At 37.1% G+C, this 22,310-nt stretch overlaps 1 protein-coding gene across 13 annotated transcripts in view; it reads right to left on the reverse strand.

Moving 5' to 3' along the window:
* Positions 1 to 779: 779 nt before the first annotated feature.
* Positions 780 to 22,310, reverse strand: part of OPA1 (OPA1 mitochondrial dynamin like GTPase) — a 94,619-nt gene continuing 73,088 nt past the window's right edge. For all 13 annotated transcript variants that reach the window (XM_036347735.1, XM_036347737.1, XM_036347733.1 and 10 more), the window contains 2 exons: positions 8,081 to 8,155; positions 780 to 4,019 (listed from right to left, as the gene is read on the reverse strand). In XM_036347735.1, the coding sequence (XP_036203628.1) occupies positions 8,091 to 8,155 (65 nt within the window). In that variant the 3' untranslated portion in view covers positions 780 to 4,019; positions 8,081 to 8,090. The remainder of the gene's footprint in view (positions 4,020 to 8,080; positions 8,156 to 22,310) is intronic.

Raw genomic sequence — 22,310 nt, forward strand, 5'->3', positions numbered from 1 at the left:
CTATTTGCTTTCTGATGGTTTAGCCTAATTCACAGATAAACTTGAGCAAAACAAGAAGATGGAGTTAACCTGTTCCCTACATACATTCACAAATGTTGGCAGTTTCACAAGCTTTGGCAAGCGCCACATCATGTAAACCCTGACCATATTTTCTGACAAGTGGCTAAAATTCTCATTTCCACGTTGTTGCTAGGTTGCTGTGTCACTCCAACCGTGAGCAGCCGAATGGACACGAATCCTGGAGAAAGCACGTCCACATTCTGCCTCATTTCACACATCGAATGATCAACGAATATTAATAAGCATCATTTATGAACATAGTTCTAGGAGGAATAGAATATGAGAAATGGGGGAATCAGGTGATATATAGAACTCAGTGATCTTTAAGGTTACTTCAAGTGTTAAGACTCAGTTATGACTTTTTAGTAAGCCTCATGTATAACTAACTGAATATGTTGGCATCATTAGTGAAAATGCTGGCAATCGCAGCAAAATGTAATTTAAAAACGTTTTTGATATATTTTATTAAAAAACAACAACACCAAAATGTTTTGATAAGTATCAAGACAGGAAAGAAGGCATTGTGTGACCATACGATTACAACTGTGAAATGTGAGGCCCGTGAAATTAATGCACCCAGAGATAGAAGAGCCGCGTTGAGACTTGCTATACCATGAATTTGGTTATACTGCGGGGTCCAATGTGACTGTAGGTGCAGAGGTGTCTCTGTCTCTCTCTTCCTCCCTCCCTCATTAAAACAGAGAACTCTTAAAAGATGCTCTCTTTGGATAAGATCTTTAATTACTAATCTACACAAATGACCTTCAAATAGGTACAACATACAGCATTTGTGGGTGAAAGCCACGGGCACAGGCAAAAGATAAGCTGCAATAACATCTACATGTAGTATGAAGGCTTTAAAAAAAATACAAAGTTCACTCACAGTGACAAGTAAAAACAAGGTTCTTTTAAGAATTTAAACATAGTCATGATTGTTCAAAAGGTAAGCATATTTGTAAGCACATTTCCATGCGGCTAAAGGGCCTGAGACTATAGCTTATACTCAGCCTAGAGAACTGAGATAAAAAGCATTACTTTGATCCCCTTTACTGGAAAACTAAAATACCATATTTCTTTACACACATAAATCAATCTAAAATAAATAAATATAAAATGATTAACTAAATAAGGGTTTTATCTTTTAAAGCTACATCCTGAGTGTTATCCTATGTAAAGTTCCCAAATCTTAAGGTTAGGAAGCTCCACTCTCTGCAATGTTCCCTACTCACTTTTACTCTATTCATTTGCATTTGGAGGCTGTTGTGGGAAGGAGTCTGTTGGAGCAAATGCTGGAAAACGGGGATAATAGAAAGAGAGCAGACAATTAAGCTACTAAAAAAGGGCGATTGCTCCACCTACAAGTACAGCTCAGATAATTCAGCCACAAAGCACAAGAACCTGTTTCCCACTGTGCACTGCCTCCAGGCTGACTATTTAAATCGAGACCCTGACTGAGTACATTTTAGATATAATTTATGATATAATTTATTTCCAGCTGTTCAGTCTTCCATACACAGCTTTGTTCATGCTATTTTCCGGCAAATCCCGACATGAAAAACAAATAATTCCTAGTCTAGTTGGAATTTAACTTCTGTACATTGGATTTCTGAAGTGATTTGTTTAAATCGGAATCATTTGTAATTTTTGAACTACAGACACAACACAGAGGATTTACTGTTGAGAATCATAATTTTATTTTCTTATTAACATCTGCTTTTAATAAGTACCTAGCTTCCAAAAAAAAAAAGCATGCTTAGTATGAGATCAGCAAAAAAGAAAATATATATATTATCCTATTCATGAGATATGTCATATTACTGAGGAGGATGGAAAAACGTCTGGACTCCTATATGGGATTTTTAATAATATTCATTTTTATCATCTATTTATATATTTAAATTACAAATACTGATCTCAAAGAAATAAGGTCACCCTACCCCCTTTCTTAAATTTATACAAGGGGATGGGCTAAAAATACTTACTTAACATCAGCCTTTTTCTTGGGAGAAATCAGTGGAAATGCAAATGAGGGCATTTTTTCCTATCTAGAAATAAATATGGTCCTATTTCCTTTTTGATTCAGAAATAGATTTGTAGTTGTAAAGTTCTTGTACAACTACAAAAGAATTAATAATTGCATGATGTCAGCTTCAATGCGGGGTTTACCTACTGGCCAGCACTAGTTGGAGGAAGTTAACTAGGAAGGTCATCTCACAGGGGAGCCCGCTTCCCTTTCACCCAGGATCCCTAAATCTAAGACAGGAAATGTTCCTGACCACTCCCCTACCAAATAACAATGCACATGCTGCCAGCTGCTGAAAGCTGGGTCTGCCACGCTCAGGACACAGTATAAAACAAGTGTTCGTTGGACTCTACATTTCTGTCCTTTGTGATTATCCTTCAAACTTACATATTAAGTATCAGATCTTAAGAGAGATCATGATGAAGGACGTATTGATGCTAAATGTAAAAAAAATGCTGGGTGGCAAGGAACTGTTACCAAAACATAATTCCAAAAAAATTGTGAAATTAAGTACACTGTAAAATAAAAACTATCACACAATGGGCCTTTTTATTAGAATAATAAAGGTAATGAGATGGCAGCAAAGAGCAGAGTTAAATGAGAAAGACACTTTAAATAAAAAATGGCTTATTTCTTTGTTTTAAAGCTCTTTAGCCAATAAGAAATATTTATAAAACATGAAAATGCTGTGAGGGTGTTATTGTAATTGAATTGCAATAAATTAAATTTTATATTTTCCTTTAAATGTTCAGTTAAGAGGGAGATGGTCAACATTATTCTAATTGTTGAAATAATTTCTATTTAAAATAGTCAGATGAAAGAAGGCCTTTTACTGATGCCTAGGTGAAATGTTTGACAATAGTCTAAATGTAATTAGTCAATTGATTATTCTTAATCTTCCCTATCCTGGGTCACAACCCAATAGCTCTGTCAACAGGTAAAAAAAAACACTGTTAACAGAAAGCCTAGCTTAAGTATACAGCATCCAAAATGAATGGATTTCAAATAGATACAGAGAGTACAAAAACATCAGCTGAATCAAATAGGTAAGCTGCTAGTGCCTGGGCTTCTCAGGCAGCTCTCTAAACCAGTGGTTCTCAACCTTGGCTGCACATTAGAATCACCTGGGAATCTTTTTAAAATCCTGATTTCTGGGCCTCATCCTCCGGAAATTCTGTTTCTTTGTTATGGGGTGGGGCCACAACATTAGTAACAAAGAAACAATTTCCGGAGGATGAGGTCCAGAAATCAGGATTTTAAAAAGATTCCCAGGTGATTCTAATGTGCAGCCAAGGTTGAGAACCACTGCTCTAAACTGTCAAGGCAGAGCTGAAATCTTTCACTGAATGTTCGTGGAATTATAATCCAAATCACCTGACTTGAGGGGCTCTCTTGTTAGTTTTCTTCCATGTGACAAATATAAACTGAATTATTGTGGTCAAAGAGTTTCTGGATATAGAACATTACAGATACAGACAACTTTGCGGGTTACCATCATTTTATATACAGTTGATAGCTTTTAGAAAATTTCTATAAGTTTTATTTAAAACACCTAGCATTCTTTTTCTGGGAAAGAAACTGACGTGGAGTAACATCAGCTAATGAATTAGTTGAACTAGTGCCATCACAAATGAGACAACAGGCAGGAGAGCAAGTTTCTTATCTTTAAGGACTGAACCTAATGGTCATACCACTTACATTACCCCAATTTGTCACTTCAATACAATAAAATAGGATGCTAATGCCATTTAACCTTCTCTTCTGTTCAAAAGGCAGCTGGTGGTTTAGGTGCCTCTAACACACATGAATGATTTTTACCCCATGACTTTATTTTATGTTTGGAAAGGTGGGATAGCAGAAGGAAAAAAGGCAGGAAAAAGACTTTGGAGTTTTCTTTCTTCATATATGCCAAGGTGATGATATAATAAGTAGGGTTCTGTAAAAATAAACACATTTGATAATTTTAGGTCTGGGGAGACATTACTGAATGATCACAAAAATACCAAAGCTTAACTGTCTAAGTTTGCAATGTGCTAGTTTTATTAAATTTAAAATATCACCTACTATAATGAATATTAATTTCATCAAACATTATATATGAATAAAAAAATACTGAAGTTCATTTCTTAGAGAAGTAAAAACATAGCACATTAAAACTGATCGGTAGGAGGAATCGAATCTATGTATGATTGTGATGGGAATAAACATTTTCAGCAAATATCAGAATTAGCTATTTACTTAAAATAAGCAGAGGAACTCAACACATGCTAAAACTACCATTGAGAAACTATTCTTTAAGATGCTTGGTAACTTTTATAAAATGATCAGGATAAAGCAAGGCTACCGTTTTACCAGATTTATTCTTTTAAATGGATTTGCAAGGTACATTAAAATCTATAATCTTTCTAATTCATAGATATTTGTAATAGTTCACAGAGTCATACTTCCCAAGGGATGAGAAGGGCCTTAGAAACTACAGACAAGTAGGGAACAAAGAAAGTGGGATGGTTTCTGTGTACAAATACTATCGCCGCCTGGCTCTTTGGATTACAGTGGCCTGCACTTGGGACAGACACTGTGGCAAGTAAAAGGCTTGTTCCAGCAGCAACAGTAACTCTAGCTGTCACACTGACCATCTGAGGGATGAGACTAGTGTGTAAAGCACTGGCTGGCTTTTCATTAAAAAAAGACAGAAACGTAGCTTATATTTTTAATGGGGTTTCTGTGACATACATGACTTCCCATCCCCCCAAAACAAATTTGTAAACAAACAAACAAAACAATCAAGTGAACTTGGCGCTGAAGAAAATTTCCAAATCAAAAAGGCTGTCAAAATGTTTATCTCTAACATTAACTATTGCTAGTAATTGTGATGACAAAGGAGATATTATAACACTTTATGATTTTTAAAAAAATTTTTCATACACTGAAGTTGTGTAAAACTTTTAAAAACATAGACACTTAAAAACAATGAATTATTTTTGGCTTGTGTTAAAGGTGATTGGTATTTAGTTTCTAGATATGTCTTTGTATACATCTGCTCATCTGTCTTAACTTATGAGACCAACAAAACAAGTAATAAAGCTGTACTCCAAAGCTCTCTAACTTCTTCCTCTCTCATTCATTGCTGGTGTACTGCTGGACGGAGCTGCACTTCCCTTTCTCACCTGCTTTCATAAACAGGTTACCCCAACAGCAGAGGAAAGCAGGTCCTTTTCTGAACTGAGAGCAGCTAGGGAGGGACTCCTTCACATTTCTGTACTCCTTCCAGCTCTGTGTTACACAGGCTGCTTAGGATAAGGCTCACAATAAAATGATTATATCCTATACTAGAGGTCTGGTGCACAAAATTCATGCATGGGGTGTGGGGGGTCCCTCAGCCTGGCCTGCACCCTCTCCAATCTGGGACCCCTCAGGGGATGTCTGACTGCTGGTTTAAACCTCTCACAACCCGGGACCGCTGGCTCCTAACCGCTCGCCTGCCTGCCTGCCTGATCGCTCCTAAACTCTTCTGCCTCAGCCCCCAGCCTAAGCTGCAGTCTGGTCTCCCTCTGCTGGAGGCGGCCTGGCCGATCAGGGGAAGGCGCCATCCCCATCACCCTGATGCTGCCTCCACTGGTGGCCACCATGGCTGCCTGAGCCTAGGGCCTCGCAGCCGGGCGCAGCTGTCTGAGCCTCAGGCCGGCCCTGGGGAGCGGCAGCCGCCATCGGCGGCTTGCCTGAGCCTTGGGCTGGCCCTCCCAGCAGCAGCTGCCATCCACAGCTTGCCTGAGCCTCAGGCAGCCGCTGCAGCTTTGTCCAGAAGACATCTGCCCTAATTAGCATATTATCCTTTTATTAGTATCCTAATATATAAAAACCCTAGGTTGCAACAACCAGTCACGACCGAGGCTCAACCAACCAGAAGTCAGTCCTGCAGTCAGCCCTTCTGCTGCAGGCGCGGTGTCCCAGCACTGACTCCTGAGGGGGCTGCAAATCAGGGCCAAAGAAAGGCCTGAAGAGAGAAGCAGGGACTGATCCGTTGCCTCTGTGGCAGCTTTTGATCAGCACTTGCCTCTCTCTTTCTCTCTGTTTGGCCAGCAGCCACACCTCCATTTCTCTCCAGGCCTCCAACGGGGCTGCTGATCAGCCCTGCCTTTCTGATAAGGCCCTGCTGATAGGCCTAGAGACGCTGACTGGCATAGAAACCTACCAATCAGAACCAAATCTGTGTGAAGTGTGAGGAACCAATGGCTGCCTAGGAGGTGGAGCTTTTGATGCTGACTGGCATAGAAACCGACCAATCAGAACCAAATTGGCCAGCCAAGGAGGGCAGTTGGGGGCGATATCAGGCCTGCAGGGGAGGGCAGTTGGGGGCAAGATCAGGCTGGCAGGGGAGGGCTGTTGGGGGTGAGATCAGGCCAGCAGGGGAGGGCAGTTGGGGGCAAGATCAGGCTGGCAGGAGTGGGCAGTTGGGGGTGAGATCATGCCAGCAGGGGAGGGCAGTTGGGGGCAACCAGGCTGGCAGGGGAGGGCAGTTGGGAGCGAGGTCAGGCTGGTAGGGGAGGGCAGTTAAGGGCAATCAGGCAGGCAGGCAGACAGGTGAGCAGTTAGAAGCCAGCGGTCCCAGATTGCGAGAGGGATGTCCGACCCTCATCCCAAGGGGTCCCCGACTGAAAAGGGTGCAGGCTGGGCTGAGGGAACTCCCCCTACCCACTCAAATTTCATGCACCAGGCCACTAGTAGATAATAAAAGCCTAATATGCTAAGTGTCCGGTTGTCCGTTATGCTATGGCTGCTCAACCGCTCGCTATGACGTGCACTGACCACCAGGGGGCAGTCTACCGGTTGACCAGTTGCTATGACGTGCACTGACTACCAGGGGGGCAGATGCTCCGACCGGTAGGTTAGCTTGCTGCTGGGGTCTGGCTGATCGGGACTGAGCGAGATGGGCCGGACATGCCCTGGAGCCCTCCCGCGGTCCCTCCCCAGCTGGCCAACCTCCCACATCCCTCCCCGGCCCTGATAGTGCACTGATGGGGTCCCTTGGTCTGGCCTGTGCCCTTTCGCAATCGGGATCCCTTGGGGGATGTTGGAGAGCCGGTTTCGGCCTGATCCCACTTAACCCAGGAGCTGCCACCTGGTGGTCAGTGTGCTCCAACAGCCAGAAGCCGGGCTCACAGCTGGCGAGCGCAGCGGTGGTGGTGGGAGCCTCTCCTGCCTCTGCAGCAGTAGGATATCCCCCGAGGGTTCCTGGACTGCGAGAGGGCACAGGCAGGGCTAGGGACCCCACCAAGTGCACGAATTTTGTGCACCGGGCCTCTAGTATTTTAAATAAATAATAATCTCTTAATCAGAGCATTTTCCCTTTCTCCACTTCTTCATAAAAGCAAAAGACCTATTAATTATAATTCTTCAGTGATAATTAACAATTGACTATGCTACTAAGAAAAGTTTTTCGATATACAATATTTTAATTGGAACATACTTATAATGCCAGACTACAGAATTAGCTAAGAGAGTCCACATATAAAAGAGTACTAAATTCTAAGTTACTTTAAACAGGAAAAAGGTTTATCTAAATGTTTTAAACATAAGAGAATAAGATTAAGAATAATTAATGAAATCCTTAGTCAAGCCAAATAAAGAGATTTGCAGTTAACATATACTTAATTATCCATCAAATATGAACGAAGGGGAATAAAATAATGAGAGCTAGAGTTCAATTCTTTACACGCAGAAAATTTATGAGCCACCTGCTATTATAAAATATCTTAATTTGTTCACTTTGTTCTGTTCAAAACCAGGTCTAGAGAATATTTTTAGTTCAGCTCAAAGGAAATCAAGTTATTAAAAAAAATTACACATGAAATTTAGAGGTTCCTAAATTATAACATTCAAATTACTATTAAGGAGCAAGTAGGATATAGTCGAGAAGAATGATAAACTATTAAAATAAGTTTAAAGTATAAGTTTTGCATTTAGTCAGTACAGTATAGAAAGAGGACTTTTACTCACTTATTACAATTCACTTCTCTTGATGGAGAGCTTCAATGAAAGCATCAAGTTTTTCTTGAATTTCTCTAACTTTCTCTGTGGAGATAGAAAGAGATAGTAACTGAGAAACAAATTTACCTTTCATAGGCATCACAAATCATAGAAGATAATCATTCAATAAATGGTCTGGGATACTCTTAACTGTTTGGGAAAGGAGAGAAAATGCCCTTATCACAACACACCACCTTATATCCACATGGCCTGTAGTAGCAGCTCTCAACACCTTTTGGGAAAGGGGAGATGGGGTTTATAAAAGACCCTTTTGAGATTCTAATGAAAGCTATAGAATCTTACACAGAAAAATGCACAAACAAACAAATCTATAATAATAAAAGTGTAATATGCTAATTAGACCAGATAGCTGAACGACCTTCTGGACATCCTTCTGGACGAAGCCGCAGCTGCGAGGGCCGAGGCAAGCCACTGCAGCTGCGAGGGCCTAGCCCAGGGGTGGGCAAACTTTTTGACATGAGGGCCACAATGGGTTCTTAAACTGGACCGGAGGGCCGGAACAAAAGCATGGATGGAGTGTTTGTGTGAACTAATATAAATTCAAAGTAAACATCATTACATAAAATGGTATGGTCTTTTTTTTTTTTTTTTTTAGTTTTATTCATTTCAAACGGGCTATTATCATGTATTTCATTTTTAAGTTTTCAGATTCTCTGAAGTCTGACCAAAGACTCACAGGCAGCAATATCTGGAACCAAGGAAAATATAAAATAATGTAACTATTTTAAAAAATTAAAAGAGAATACAGGTATTTAACTGGTCTTGACTGGGAAATGACTTTCTAGGTATAAAGTAATGGGAAGAGTTACAAAGAAAAAGATCCACTAAAATGTACACCTATATGTCAAAATGTCCCAACATTAAAAAACAAAAGAAATAGTAGAAAATATTTGCAACAAACATGAAAAGGGTAATAACACTTTAAAATACATGCAAAAATGTACCATTCGAGCTGTGAATGAACAGAGCCACTAAAAACAGATTTACATATTTTATTATTTTATTTTGTTTTGTTTTGATGTTCATGGACTTCCAAAATAAAATCTATAAATTCTCTATGAAGTGTAAAGATTTCCTTTACAAATGCAAACTATTTACAGAACATGCCAATCTCCTAGCATTATATATGGAAAAGTTGTGATTTATTCTACTTTGCTGCTAACTTAATCATGCAACTCTTATTTTAAAATACAGGTTACAATTTAACCAATCAGTGGGAATTAACAAGTGAAGTGACTTGTTCAAAGCTGGTGATGTAGGGGAAAAGCATCTACTTTAGCTCTACAGAAAAATCATATAAAACATTAATAGTCAACATTTACATTTTTACATTAAAGATAGAGAGTATTCATTTTTACTAGTGAGGCAGCACATGTGATAAGCAGCCAATAAAAAAAAAATGTCCTTTATATGACTTCCTATTAGCATTACAGAAACTCAACAAAGCCTATCATGGCTGCATATAAAGAGCATAGTCTTCACAGTTGTTTTCCAGTCATTTAACAGTTCTAATTCTTGGTATTTTAAGATGAGCACAAAACCTATATGAAAAAAAACACCTATTGTTTTAATCAAATTATTCAAGGAGAAAATATGATAATAGTATTCACAAAGGCAGCATTAACTCCTTATATAAAAATTAAACTAGACAAATTAGGAAAAATAATTGCAACCCATCTCCTGGAAGTTTAGTCTATATTTTTTGTTAGTCTGTACTATTTTTTAACCAATTGTCAAACCAGTAAGCACACTTCGTTTCTCAAAATAAGGCCACATTCTTATCTTTAAAATGAATTCATCTAGTTGCTTAGAAACAGCGTCACTGATTTTCCTCAATGAATACTTAGAAAGGTCCGCATAGTACAGTGCATCAGTTAAAGAATTTTAAAAAGTGGGGGGAGGGTAGGAGAAAATTGTGTTTTGCATATTGTCTCATAGAATTCTAGAAATGTACGAAGTCTTTAAAAAAATTATGTAGCTTCAATAGCACAACACATGGAAATCTAAAACAGGTGTTTAGAACCGCAGCAGCTTCTCTAAGCATTCACCGAGAACTGTTTCTACTTGGGAAGCTGGATTGCATGAGGAGAGGAACTCTGATTCTATTTGCCCCACGATCTGAGTACAATCAGGCAGCTGCAGGCCAGCTCTAGCCATCCCTGTGCCCTGCCCATGCCTTCCATCCTCAGGGGACAGAGTATTTGTTATTTCCAGTGTATTTGTTATAAGTTTGTGTTTTATGTGAAATAAGACATGTTTTAGTAAAAACTATGGAATTGAATAGTTACTGAGCACCTTCTAGGTTGTGCTATGGCTAGGGATGGCTAAAAAACCATATAAAACATTATCATCCCCTGAGGGATATTGTCACCTCTTGAGCAGATTAGATCTATACACATTTGGAGAAACTCCTGAGAACAGTATGTGTAGGAAACTGGACCCCCAAAACTTCAGCATCCTCAGTATCTACAACAATGTCTGATTCAGTATACATGCTCAATAGATATTGATAAATAACAGTTTCAAAAAAATATACCATAGAAAATAAGGGCTATTGGTTATCAAGAAACAAAACAACTTGACAGGCTTCCTGGACATTACAGCAGTGACCAAGAGGGCAGAAGCCATGACCACAGGAGCTGGAGCAAGCCTGGGAGTAGGAGGCAAGGTCCTCACAGACAATGAAGAACAGGACAAGCTGGGGGTCACCTGAATCACATGAGCAACACTAAACAGAATCCTCAGTGGAAAAAAAAACAACACTTCAAATTAGAAGCAGGATTATTCCCAACATTTGAATTCATTCATTTTAAATTCTGATTTAAGTTTTCAGCACTGTCTTATGCTATCCACTGTACAGAAAACTGAATTATCCATAAAAATCAAGGTTGAATGTTAGCAATTAAAACTTTCTACTTTCTGATCCTTCTAAATTAATGTCTCAGTGATTAGTGTTTTCAAATCCCCAAATCTTATTGTATTTAGCTATTTCATCATTAGAAATTACTTTCCCACAGAAATGTGTACAGTTTACCATGACTAATTATAAAGCAAACTCCCTTTTCTGTTAAATATTTGTACTAATATTTATAGTTGGAGAATTCCTGTAAAATTTGTGATTTACTTGATAAATTAAACCTACTCAGGAAGGGATTAAGATACTGCTATTTCTGTTTCACTGAAATAGCCAATTCTACATGCTGTGAATACAGAGTCTACTTTCCATTTATCCAATGTTTACCCAAAAGATGAACAATTTCAAACATCAATTCATTGTGCTTCTTGATTGAGTCATGAATATTCCTATAATCCCCAACTCATAAACCGTCAGCCTCAGTGAATGAAGTTTCTTCCTTTTTTCTTTTCTTCATGATTTGACACTCATTCATGGTTTGGGTCTCTTTATCGCCACATGAAATGATACTGCTACTCTCAAATTCTTTTTGAGTCTTCTGACATTCGTTCCAAGAGTCTCAAATATAGACTAATCTGTAATTAGGTTTTGAATACACTGTGAATACCCAAAGGCCAATCCCAGGAGAAGGTTCACTTCAGTGGTTAATAACAGTTTAGAACAGGAACAAAGAATCACACACAAAACATTACTACATGCACTGAAGTAAACCTTTTACAACTTTTGATGTTTTTAAAGAAAGCATAAAGAAACAAGCTGCAAACTGACTGATGCAGTGGACTTTACGCAAACCACACATCTGAGGATCCTAATGTGCCTCAACGCAACAGTTTTATAACATGTTGCACACACTTTGTAGCAAGCTTGAGGACACCTTGTAGGTGAGATTCTGCTGTGAAAAGTTGTTCACTAGAGCATGGAAAATTAAAGGAACATTTCTTACTATGTACCATATGTTCCTCCTGAAAAGGCTTGCTTTTTATTAGACCATTATACTGTATTAGTAAGTGCTCTTTAGAAATTCAGTATTTAAAGGAATCATATAGGGTACAGGGAAACAAAGGAAGAAAACAACAAAAGGTGAATAAGAGATCAGAACCAAGATTCTGAAAACTAACTCAAAATCTTAGATTTAGCACAAGGAGGAATGTGCACGTTTTACAATGAATGAAAGGAAGAACCAAAGAGATAGTCAAAGGTGTACTAAATCTAACACTTATCTTCTCAATCTTGGCCCTGTAGTTTTTTTCCCTACAAACACACACGCTTATTTTTAAACAGACTCATTAATGAAGACAAACAAGATTACTGCTTATTACAGAAGGAGGCTTCATTTCCTATGTTCTGGAAAGCTACTTGAGATTGGGATGGTCATTTCAAAGTTCGGTGGGGTCCCAGACTTATAGGGTGTCTGTGAAAATGGTAACAGAGTCTCTTGGGTTATTTCCATTGCTTCAAAAGTTCAAATGAAAATCTTTGTTTGGGCTAGAATTACATCTACTTGCATAATCATTTGGTATAAGTTCATTATTGTAGACAAATCTCTAAAACATAGACTTTACAGGCATATACAATAATGAAAGGTATTTGATGGAAAAAAGGTTATATAAATCCTGGTCTAACACCCCCAAATAATAAAAAGGTTAGTTATTTTACCGATTTTTATAAAGATAAAACAATGTATTAAAAGGTATACAATCCTGTGATCAGGAGAACTGTTTCGAGTATCAGCTTTGCCTTTAACTTTATGACCATAGACAAGTCACAGTCCTAGTTTCTTTATCTATAAAATGAAGGAATCTGTCAGAAGAATCCAAAGCCCATGTTACTTTCAAACTTAGAACTGACAGGTACTATTCTAACTGATCATGTTTTAATTGCATCTTTTAAAACTTGTTTATTATCTTTTGTTTATTACTTAGTATCTTTTTAAATTTCATGTTAAGCTCCTAGTGAAAAATGCAATCACAAATGACAATATTCTCACAGGGCTATATAATTCAATTTAGAGAGATCGGTTTTATATTGCCTTTTCCAGAAATCAATGTGGGACTGCTTGTCTGAATCATTTACTTACAAAAAGTCTGCCATTTAAAATCACTCAGCCTAGCACAGCACTTGCTATGTAATAGATGCCCATGAATATTCATAGTTCATTCATTCATTGTTGAGTGATCTGATTTAACCAGTACTTAATTCAAACATTAAAGGTAATTATTTAAAAAATTTGCTATTTTCAAACCCCCAAACAATAGGATTTAGGGAAGAAAAGAGCTGCCATAAAGAAAGACTGTGAGGTAAAGTATAACTTATGTCTACTCAATATATAAAAAGCTCAAAGTGACTTATGAATAAATTTAGCATTTTTTTTTTAACTCTTAATTGTAAGCATTTCTATCAAGCACCTTTTGGCTAATATAATCAAAACCTCTTAAAATACATTCTTAATATTTTTAAGTCGACTTCTCCAAAAGATTTCAGTATGAACATAGAGTAGCCTAATACTCAGGCTTTTATATTGGTTAGGCCCTTCAACTTTCCTAAGTAGATGGCAACCCTAATTTTATTCAGCTAACTATAGTATTAATTCTTATATATCTGCCCTTAACTGACAAAGAGTAGCACCATTCCAGGTTTGTCAATGTCAATGAGTGTAAAACCTTGAACTTTCTGCTACTTGATACTTTCTAAAAGGCTCAGCTGTAAGAAATATGATTTATCGAATATTAGATGGGATATGCATAATTCATCTATTTCTCTAGGATTTATATATTTCATCTTTAGATCAGCCACACCAAATAGCTATGTATCTGAACTGCATCATTTTGATTTTGCTCAGAATTGCTTATGTTACTTGCTGACATTGAGAACATGAAAGAGCCCCATAAAATTCATGATTGTACACAGCCATCTGATTCACTATATCATATAACTCAGTGTTATGAGGACTGATAAACTTCTCTCAGGTGTGTGTTCTGGGAATACCTATGTTTCATCTATGCAACTGCTATGTTGTTGTTTGAGAGTTACTTTAAGTCATGTAATCCACTTTACTTTCCATTTTTGTCTCAGTCCCTAGGAACCGCAGGGCTAAGTTTGTAGCATACTTATAGCAAAGTATCTAGAACCCTTGAGCATGTATTTTGAGGGGGTATCAATCTTACCCCAAATTTCACTTGCCTGGATTTTATCTTCCCTTCCATTTAACTTTTCCATTTTTACCTTTTGCACAAGATAGGTCTTGTGCAAATCCTTTTTTAGGATAAGGCAGGAAATTAATAAATAAACTATCATGCTAGTTTGAGGAAGATATATTACTAGGCAGCTGATTCATATAATATACTCTAATAGTCTAAAAGTGGTCTTTTTATACTGGTAATCCTTTTTATGCCAGTTATTCAAGAATATTTGGGGGGTATATTTGTTATATGTAATCTTCTATGAATATATCTGCATGGGAGAAAAAATAAATTAATTATCTGCTCAATTCTTAGAAACCAATGATAAGTATCTATACTTACAAGTATTTATTTTCAGCAACAGAAGATTCACGATTGGGATTCATGACTGTCTTTTGAATGTAAAAGTTAGATTGATTCTACCTTAAGATTGTAAGTCTACTGTGAATTATTTTATTCTGTATCCAGTACATAAAATGCTCCATATTAGTTACATATATTAACACCAAATGTGGCGGGGGAAAAAAATCTTTTAAAGATATTTTACATGCTAACTCGTTAATAATAAATTGTTTTATTTTCTTCAACGAAAGTTTAAATAAATATACTATCTCAAAATGAACACATTCTTTTGTTCCTGTTGAACAATCTAAGTATCAATACAATTTTTAAAATATGATTAAGGTAATTAATTGGGAAAGCTTTAGCCTAATGACCAGTAAAATAGTCAGTTCGAATCGAGGTTTTAAAATAATCCATCACTTTTTCTTTTCTATTTTCTCTTATTCTTAAAAGTATATTTTATCCTGAATTTTGTTAGAAAAGTTGAAATACTTTAAGAAAAGGAAAACCACCCAGGCAGCTCTTAAAGAGACAGGACATCATTTATCACTTGCAAAGACAGATTTATAAGAAGAGGGCCCCTTCTGTTCCTTTAAGGCTGCAAAACAGATGGGAAGTGAATGGACAGTCAATGGGACAAGAAAACACATGCTGCTGTATGTATGTTCCCAGCATAAGAAAGAGGTCAAGATTGTAACTGCATGACTGGGTCCTGGAAAGGGTCTTTCTTCAAGCTGTTACAAAGACAAACGCTGTTCCTCATCCCGCTGTCAAACTGTTATAAATATTGGTTTGTCAAAAGGCCTTCAGTGCTGAAGCTTTAAAAAGGAGGCGAGACAGATGAATGAATTATGAGAATGATTCTTAAACAGTCAACTCATTAATATAATTTTAAAAGTAAAAGAAAATAATACGAAAACAGAATGTAATTCTGACTTATGAACCAAGCTAAAACTTTATGAAAAAATATGGAATTAAAAAACTATAGGCCTTAATAAAGTTAAGTGATACAAAAAGCAAAAATGAAATACAATTATATCTTTTAAGTAAGATGCTGCATTAGCACAAAATATTATTAAACTTATCACAAAAATTAACAGGCATTCATGTTTCCTGAGCTTGATTTCATAAATTTTCAGTTATTTCTCACAATAACCTTGTAAGAAGGTATCATTACTGATACTGGTTTCAGAGCCTTCACAATAAGGGTCAAAGGAATGAAAATAACTTCAGAATTAATTCCACATATTCATTAATTTAGAAAATCACCTTTAAATTTTAGGTCACTATTTTTTTCTATAGAAAAGGGAAATAAAAATATTGCAATAGCAATTAAGAATACATACATAGATTTATCAATCTGGGTTATCCTTTATGAAGAATCAAACCATTACATGTCTTTAGGAGACAAATCCATTGTCCTAGATACTTAATAATTAGTTTACCTAGGAGAGTAGGCTCTAAAACTAACACAGTGAAAATAATATAAGAAAGGAAGCAAAATTATATGAACTTGGTTATCCAGTCATCCACAAGAACAAGCCCAAAGACTAAAGATAAACAAAATCCTAAAACAAATCTAAAAATATACCATCTCTAACACATGTGGTTAGTCCCAGCCTTGACATAAATATGAGTATCAATTTCCCCATCTGAACAATGGGGATAATACCTTACAAGCCTCAGGCCTCTATAAGGTGCATACATGGACAAACATAACACATTTTGTCAAGTGTACAGCTCTCTACAAATGTAAAGGACAGATAATGAGTCCTGTATCTGGATTTGGATTCCAAAGTACCAAATCAGGCGGTTATATGAAAACTAGAGGGCTGGTGCATGAAATGCATGCATGGGTAGGGTCCCTAGGCCTGGCCTGCGATCAGGGCTGATCAGGTTCCTGCCTCCCCGTCTCCTCCTTCCCATGCCACCTGTGTGCTGCCACCACACAGTTTCCCCCTCCTCCCCGCCTTCCCCTTCCCTTGCTCCCTCAGAGCCCCACAGCCACAGCTGGTCACCCGCCATGTTCCACGCTGTTCCCTGGTGATCAGCACATGTCATAGCGAGCGATTGCCAGCAATCTTAGAGAAACAATTTAAGTAGAAATGAGAATAAAAAATTATAAAGTTAATTAAGAATTGAGGGATATTAAAAGTGGAAGTAGCAGGCAAACATTCAAAGGTTTCCTGTTTAAAAGAGAATTAAGATGAAAAGTAGCTAGAGTACATAGAAGAATCAATCCAACAGGTTTAAGCAGCGAATGACTTGAACACTTTTAAAGAAAGGAGAGACATAAAGAAGGTACAGGCATACGTAGGAAGAGCCAGGCCCTGAATACAGGCAGGAATTAACTTTCAAAAGAGGGTAATTTTCAGTACATGTTCTGCTACAAAATAGCCTTGGTATACTGGACCTATTTAAAGTAACTGGTACTATAGATTTTATTTTTACTAATGCTGCTTTTCCTCTCAGTGAACCTTTTTGAAGTAAGTTTATATGAAGAAAAATTTAGCCTACTCTGAGAAACTAGAAATAGGAGCATGATGAACTGAAGATTTGAGGTGTAAGAGAAAGCCAACCTAAGATCTCTTCGTGAATATGTGTGACAGAAATGATGTCCCTAAGACCACTTTAAAATTGTCTTAGAATACAACGTTACAGTGGTTACTTCTAGGTAGTGGCAATTGATTTATAAATTTTGCCATCTATATTTTCTAATTTTCCACAATGCATATATACTAGTTGTGTGATAATAAAAAGGATTAAAACAAAAACACTTAAACATTTGGTAGTGTACTTGGAGAAGACAGGTACAGTCTGTACATATGACTCAAAGTAAAAAGTGACATCAACAAAAGGAAAGACTAAAAAGACTTGAGTTCCTTGGCTCAGAAAAAGTGATCTAATTGAACTTCCTTCTATAATTCAAAATACTAAAACTAAGGAAAAATGAAACAGCCTTTGTAAGAGAAATTAAAATGGACTCTTTTCATACACAGTAGATAACAATGACGCACAGAGAATCTATTATCTTAAAGGAGTTGCAAAAGCTTGAAAACTTCACTAATTCCAGATAGATTTCAATTCACTCATATATGACAGACCCATGACAGGCAGTTACTGGAAGTGAGATGAAATGAAAGTGAATCCTAACAGTTACGAGGGTGCCTTGATGAGCAAGTGCTATGTGGTCCCATAAAGTGTCTTCTGGTTTCACAATCACCAAGAAGTTATTTGGGAAAATATTCTATCACTTTTAAGATTAATCATATCATGAATTAGCTTCATCATTTCCATGACTATGATAATTAAGAATATGAAATTATGCTCATTTGGGAAAATAGTTTAGAAATGTATAAAATAGTAAAACATTACAATTCCTTTTGCTCTTAATCCCCTCTCCAACTATCCCGAGAACCTCACTTCCCAGAGGTTACAAGTTTAGTGTGCATCAATTTGTTCTTCAAGATCGCTCTTTTTTTTTTTTAAAAAAAAATTATTCTTGTCTTGCTTAATTTTATTTTTTTAATATGCCGTTTAACAGGCGAATGGATTGTTTGTGATTAGATTGTTTTCAATGACTAAATTCTATTTTTCCCCATCTTAGAAATGAAGAGGATGCATAAATAATTAAAAATAAAATGAATCAAAGTTTAATCCCATGTTCAACAATGTTACTTCATTTGTAACTCAGCCAGTAAGGAAGTGGTAAGTGTTATTAGCAAGGGAAAAACACAGCCTAATTCATAGAGTTAATTCTATGCACTGGCCTTTTTATACATAATATACACATAAACACCTATCACAATAAGGCATAAATAAAACTTACTTTAAATTGATAAATGAAAAACTCAACCCATAAATTACTAAAGAGACCTTTCTTATCGTTATTTTTATTTTAATCAGTTAAAACCTGAATTTAAAGCAAAAAGAATATACTTGCTAGTAAGACATGGAGTACCAGAGAAATATTCTCTTAACCTTGTACCAATTTACTAATACTCTTCAATACTGACTTAAAAAATAGACTTAGGCCATGAAAAATGTGCTTGACTTATAAAGCCCCTCTAAGAGTCTGGATTTTCTCATCAATAACCTGGAAAGCACACCACTCAGGCTCGTGGTGGGAAATACTGTTTGTAAATTACTTTCTAACAGAACTCTCCGTGAGGACGGCTTGATATTCTCTCTCTCTCTCTCTCTCTCTCTCTCTCTCTCTCTCTCTCTCCCTCCCTCCCTCCCTCCCTCCCTCTCTCTCTCTCCCTCTCTCTCTCAGCTACAGCACAAAGCAGAGTCTACTTCACCTATGGAGACTCATGGTAAAAATAATCTTCATTATCTTCCTTAGATGCTTTAGTTTAGCAATTTCAGCTTACTATGAAAAATATTATTTCAGAGGCAAAATTTAAAAATTTAATCCCTTTTACCCTGAAAAGATGCCTTAGAGACCATCAACACTGATAACATAAAATAGAAAAAGTTACTTACTCTGCAGTGAAACTTTCCACTTTCCAACTATACTCATTCCTACTAATAGCCATTCCAAAAAGCACACAAATGTAAAAGAGGATGAAAATATTCCAATCAACTTAAAAATTCCTAATAACCTTAAAAAAATTATGAAAGTGATTTGGTGAACTGGCAATTAGCAAATCATTGGTGACCAGAAAGAAGTGGTTTCAAAAGGGATGAAAGCCAGATCAAAGGTGTTAGCAATGGAGTGGGTCCAGGGTGAATGTAGCAAACACAAGCTGCTCTAGGAGGGAAAGGAGATGGTAGCTTTCCCGCATGACAGAGTGGAAAAGAGTTCCTTAGGATGCGAAGTGAGAGCTTCTTTATGAAGTCGAAAGAAGGGGGCAAAGACAGTGTCTGTACAAAAGCTCACAATCAAACAGTCACAGAGCACACACACTATGTAACATATAGGCATGGTGAAATTATGAAAGAACCAAGTCACTTTGGGAGAATAGGTCAGTCATAGTAAGCATAAAATTTCCCCCCAAAATTGGTTGTTTTGGTTGCCTAGACTGGGAGGCCTGCAGTATGCTCAGTTAAATATCACTGGCAGTACCTCAGGAAGGTTTTTAATCACTGAAAGAAGGTAAATAAAAAGAGCAGAGGAAAAATACTGGTTTCAGACCCATGATAATGATCTAGAAGAAGGCACATGAGAGACATAAGAAAAGAGAGACACAGTGAAAAGACAGCTTAGAAATGTGCTAGAAGCCAAGAGACGAGAAAAGCAGTACCGAGGTCTTTTAATTATTGGCCAAAGAAACAGTAACAGTATTTAGATATAAATGATGTTATAGGGCTTAGGTCCTTACAGTTCATGCTTTCTCTCCAGGGCAACTGACTCTATTCTCTGTGACTGCTTTTTTTGTTTGTTGTTTGAATGCTCTCTGGGCCTACCTAGCATTCTACAACTTAATTCCACCTCCTCCTCCTTGAAATCCCTTTAAAATTCATTTTCTATGGTTACATCTATAAAAACAAAACAAACATGCTACTTATAGTTCAAATAATTTACCAAGTTTTTAACAGTCACACACATTTATCAGACTCTACTAAAAGAAGATAGATGTCAATCAATTTTATCACAATTAATAGCTAACTGTACTGCTGCGAACAAGGAGAACTGCACTAGTTCAGGGGCAGAAGGGCGGGTGGTGGTGACCTGGAACCAATCACCTATTGAGGGAGACTTGTCAAAATATGTGTGCCAGAGCCCCGCTATGGAAAAATAGTTTTAAACCTCTGACTTTCCCTTTCTATAGTAATTTTAAGTTCCAAATTCTGACTCTAATAATCTTTCTATTCAGTCTCTCACTGCTTCATGGCCATTATTTGTACCCATCGTGGCCCTCAAGCACATGGTGGGTATGGGAGAGGCTCATTAATGTGGAGTAACTGATGAAAATCAAATTCAAGAATGTCTTGATATTTTCCTTTTCTACATGAAGAACAACAAAATCACACTGACTGAGAGTTTCATCTACATATGTTCTGACTACTTTTTATTCCATTTTTAATGTGGCGTGAAGACATTTTTAACTAGCCTATTAATTAGAATTGTTTCAGGGCTAGTGAAAGGTCTTTTTAGATTTAAGTGGCTGTGGAACGTTTTTCTTCGATCTTAACTTTTAAAGTGGCAGTACTGAATCATTCTGCTGTCGCTCCCTTTTTTATCATCATAATTTTTAAAATGTACCTTAATTATGAGGAACAAAGTTTTCATTACAAAAATGACTTGTTACTGAATATCTGGTAGCTGAGGAAAAAAAAAAGAAGTTTCCATTTGTAGTGTACATTTCTAAGTTTCTAAAGTCAAAACTGAATCCCCCGCACACTAAGACACAAAGCTTGTATCTTCGCTCCTTTCTAATTATCAAGAGAAAGCACAGGGTGGAGGATAAGAGGAGACTGGGAAAGTGAAGACACAAAGACAAGCGCCACCAGCATTGTACACTCCCCAGAGAAACAAACTTTAAGCTTCAAGAAACAATTGCTTGCTGTCTGGGAGATGCTCAGGCATCAAACAATAAAGAACAGTCAACAGAGGCAAGAGGCCGAGCACGCTGCTGAGATTCCGACTCTCTAATCCCCGGCTCCAGTAAAAAGGCCAGCTGTTGCCACCTCGCGTAGGGAGTCAGCAGAGCAAATTAATTGCCAGAGAAAAAAGGCGCGGATATTGGAAAATTCTAATTTACCAGCCTCTTTAAGTTACACTGTTTTTAACATTAAGGACATCACACTATAGCATTAAAATACGCCTGTGCATTGGTAGCCCAAGTACAGGAGTTTACCACTGTTTCACAGTTATTGGTAAGTAAATGAAATATAAGTATGAAGCATTCAGTTTTGACTGAAGCACATCTATGAAGTACAAGAATTATGAAGAAATACACTGAAGCTTACTATAAAACATTTCAACACTCACAGACCAACTCAACAAAAAGCCTCAATTGCTCCATAAAAATTCTGCATTTGTTAGAGCTGGAGCTTAAGCCTCTAAGCACGAACACGTCACACTGAAAAGCCGTGTCCGAGTTTGGGGCACTCAGATACTACTTAACCGTGGTGGAATTTGACAGTATACTTCGAGGTGTGAATACAAGTCACACAAAGAAAATGAACTTCCTCCAATCTGTTCTGTGGCTTCGCTTGCATTCAATGTTCTAATCTCTTACCCAGATGTTCTAATTCTATCAGTTTTCATATTATTTGAGTTTAAATTGGAAAGCTTTTTATAGTGTAGGAAGTACAAAGGATGATCATCATCATCACTATTATGTGTGTCTTTCTGACCTACTCTGTAAAGTATATTGTCAACTATGGAAGTATCCAAATGTAAAGAACCATTTTATGTAATCATAGTTTCTAATGGCTTGAGTTTTGTGTTTTGTTTTTTTCTTCCTCAAATTAGTTTGGAACAGTAGTTAAAAGACTTGGGGTTGATTCTTGGCTTTACCACTTATTATCTATGTGTTTTTAAGCCTCCATTTCTTTATCTATAAAATAAGAAAAATGACTGTACCTATGAGAATGCATGTAAAGCACAAAGCCTAATATCTGGGAGAGAAAAATACCTTCATAAACAGCTCAGGTTCTGATACCAAAATCAAAAGGAATGCACTGTAAAATAGGAAAGACTCCATAGTTATTGGAAAGAGCGATCTAAAGGATTGGTAATGCCCCTTTAATTCTTGTGTATCATTGATTCTTTGGTTATGTACACAGAGAA

Source organism: Myotis myotis, unplaced genomic scaffold (assembly GCF_014108235.1).
Source record: "Myotis myotis isolate mMyoMyo1 unplaced genomic scaffold, mMyoMyo1.p scaffold_m19_p_2, whole genome shotgun sequence".
NCBI classification, from domain to species: domain Eukaryota; kingdom Metazoa; phylum Chordata; class Mammalia; order Chiroptera; family Vespertilionidae; genus Myotis; species Myotis myotis.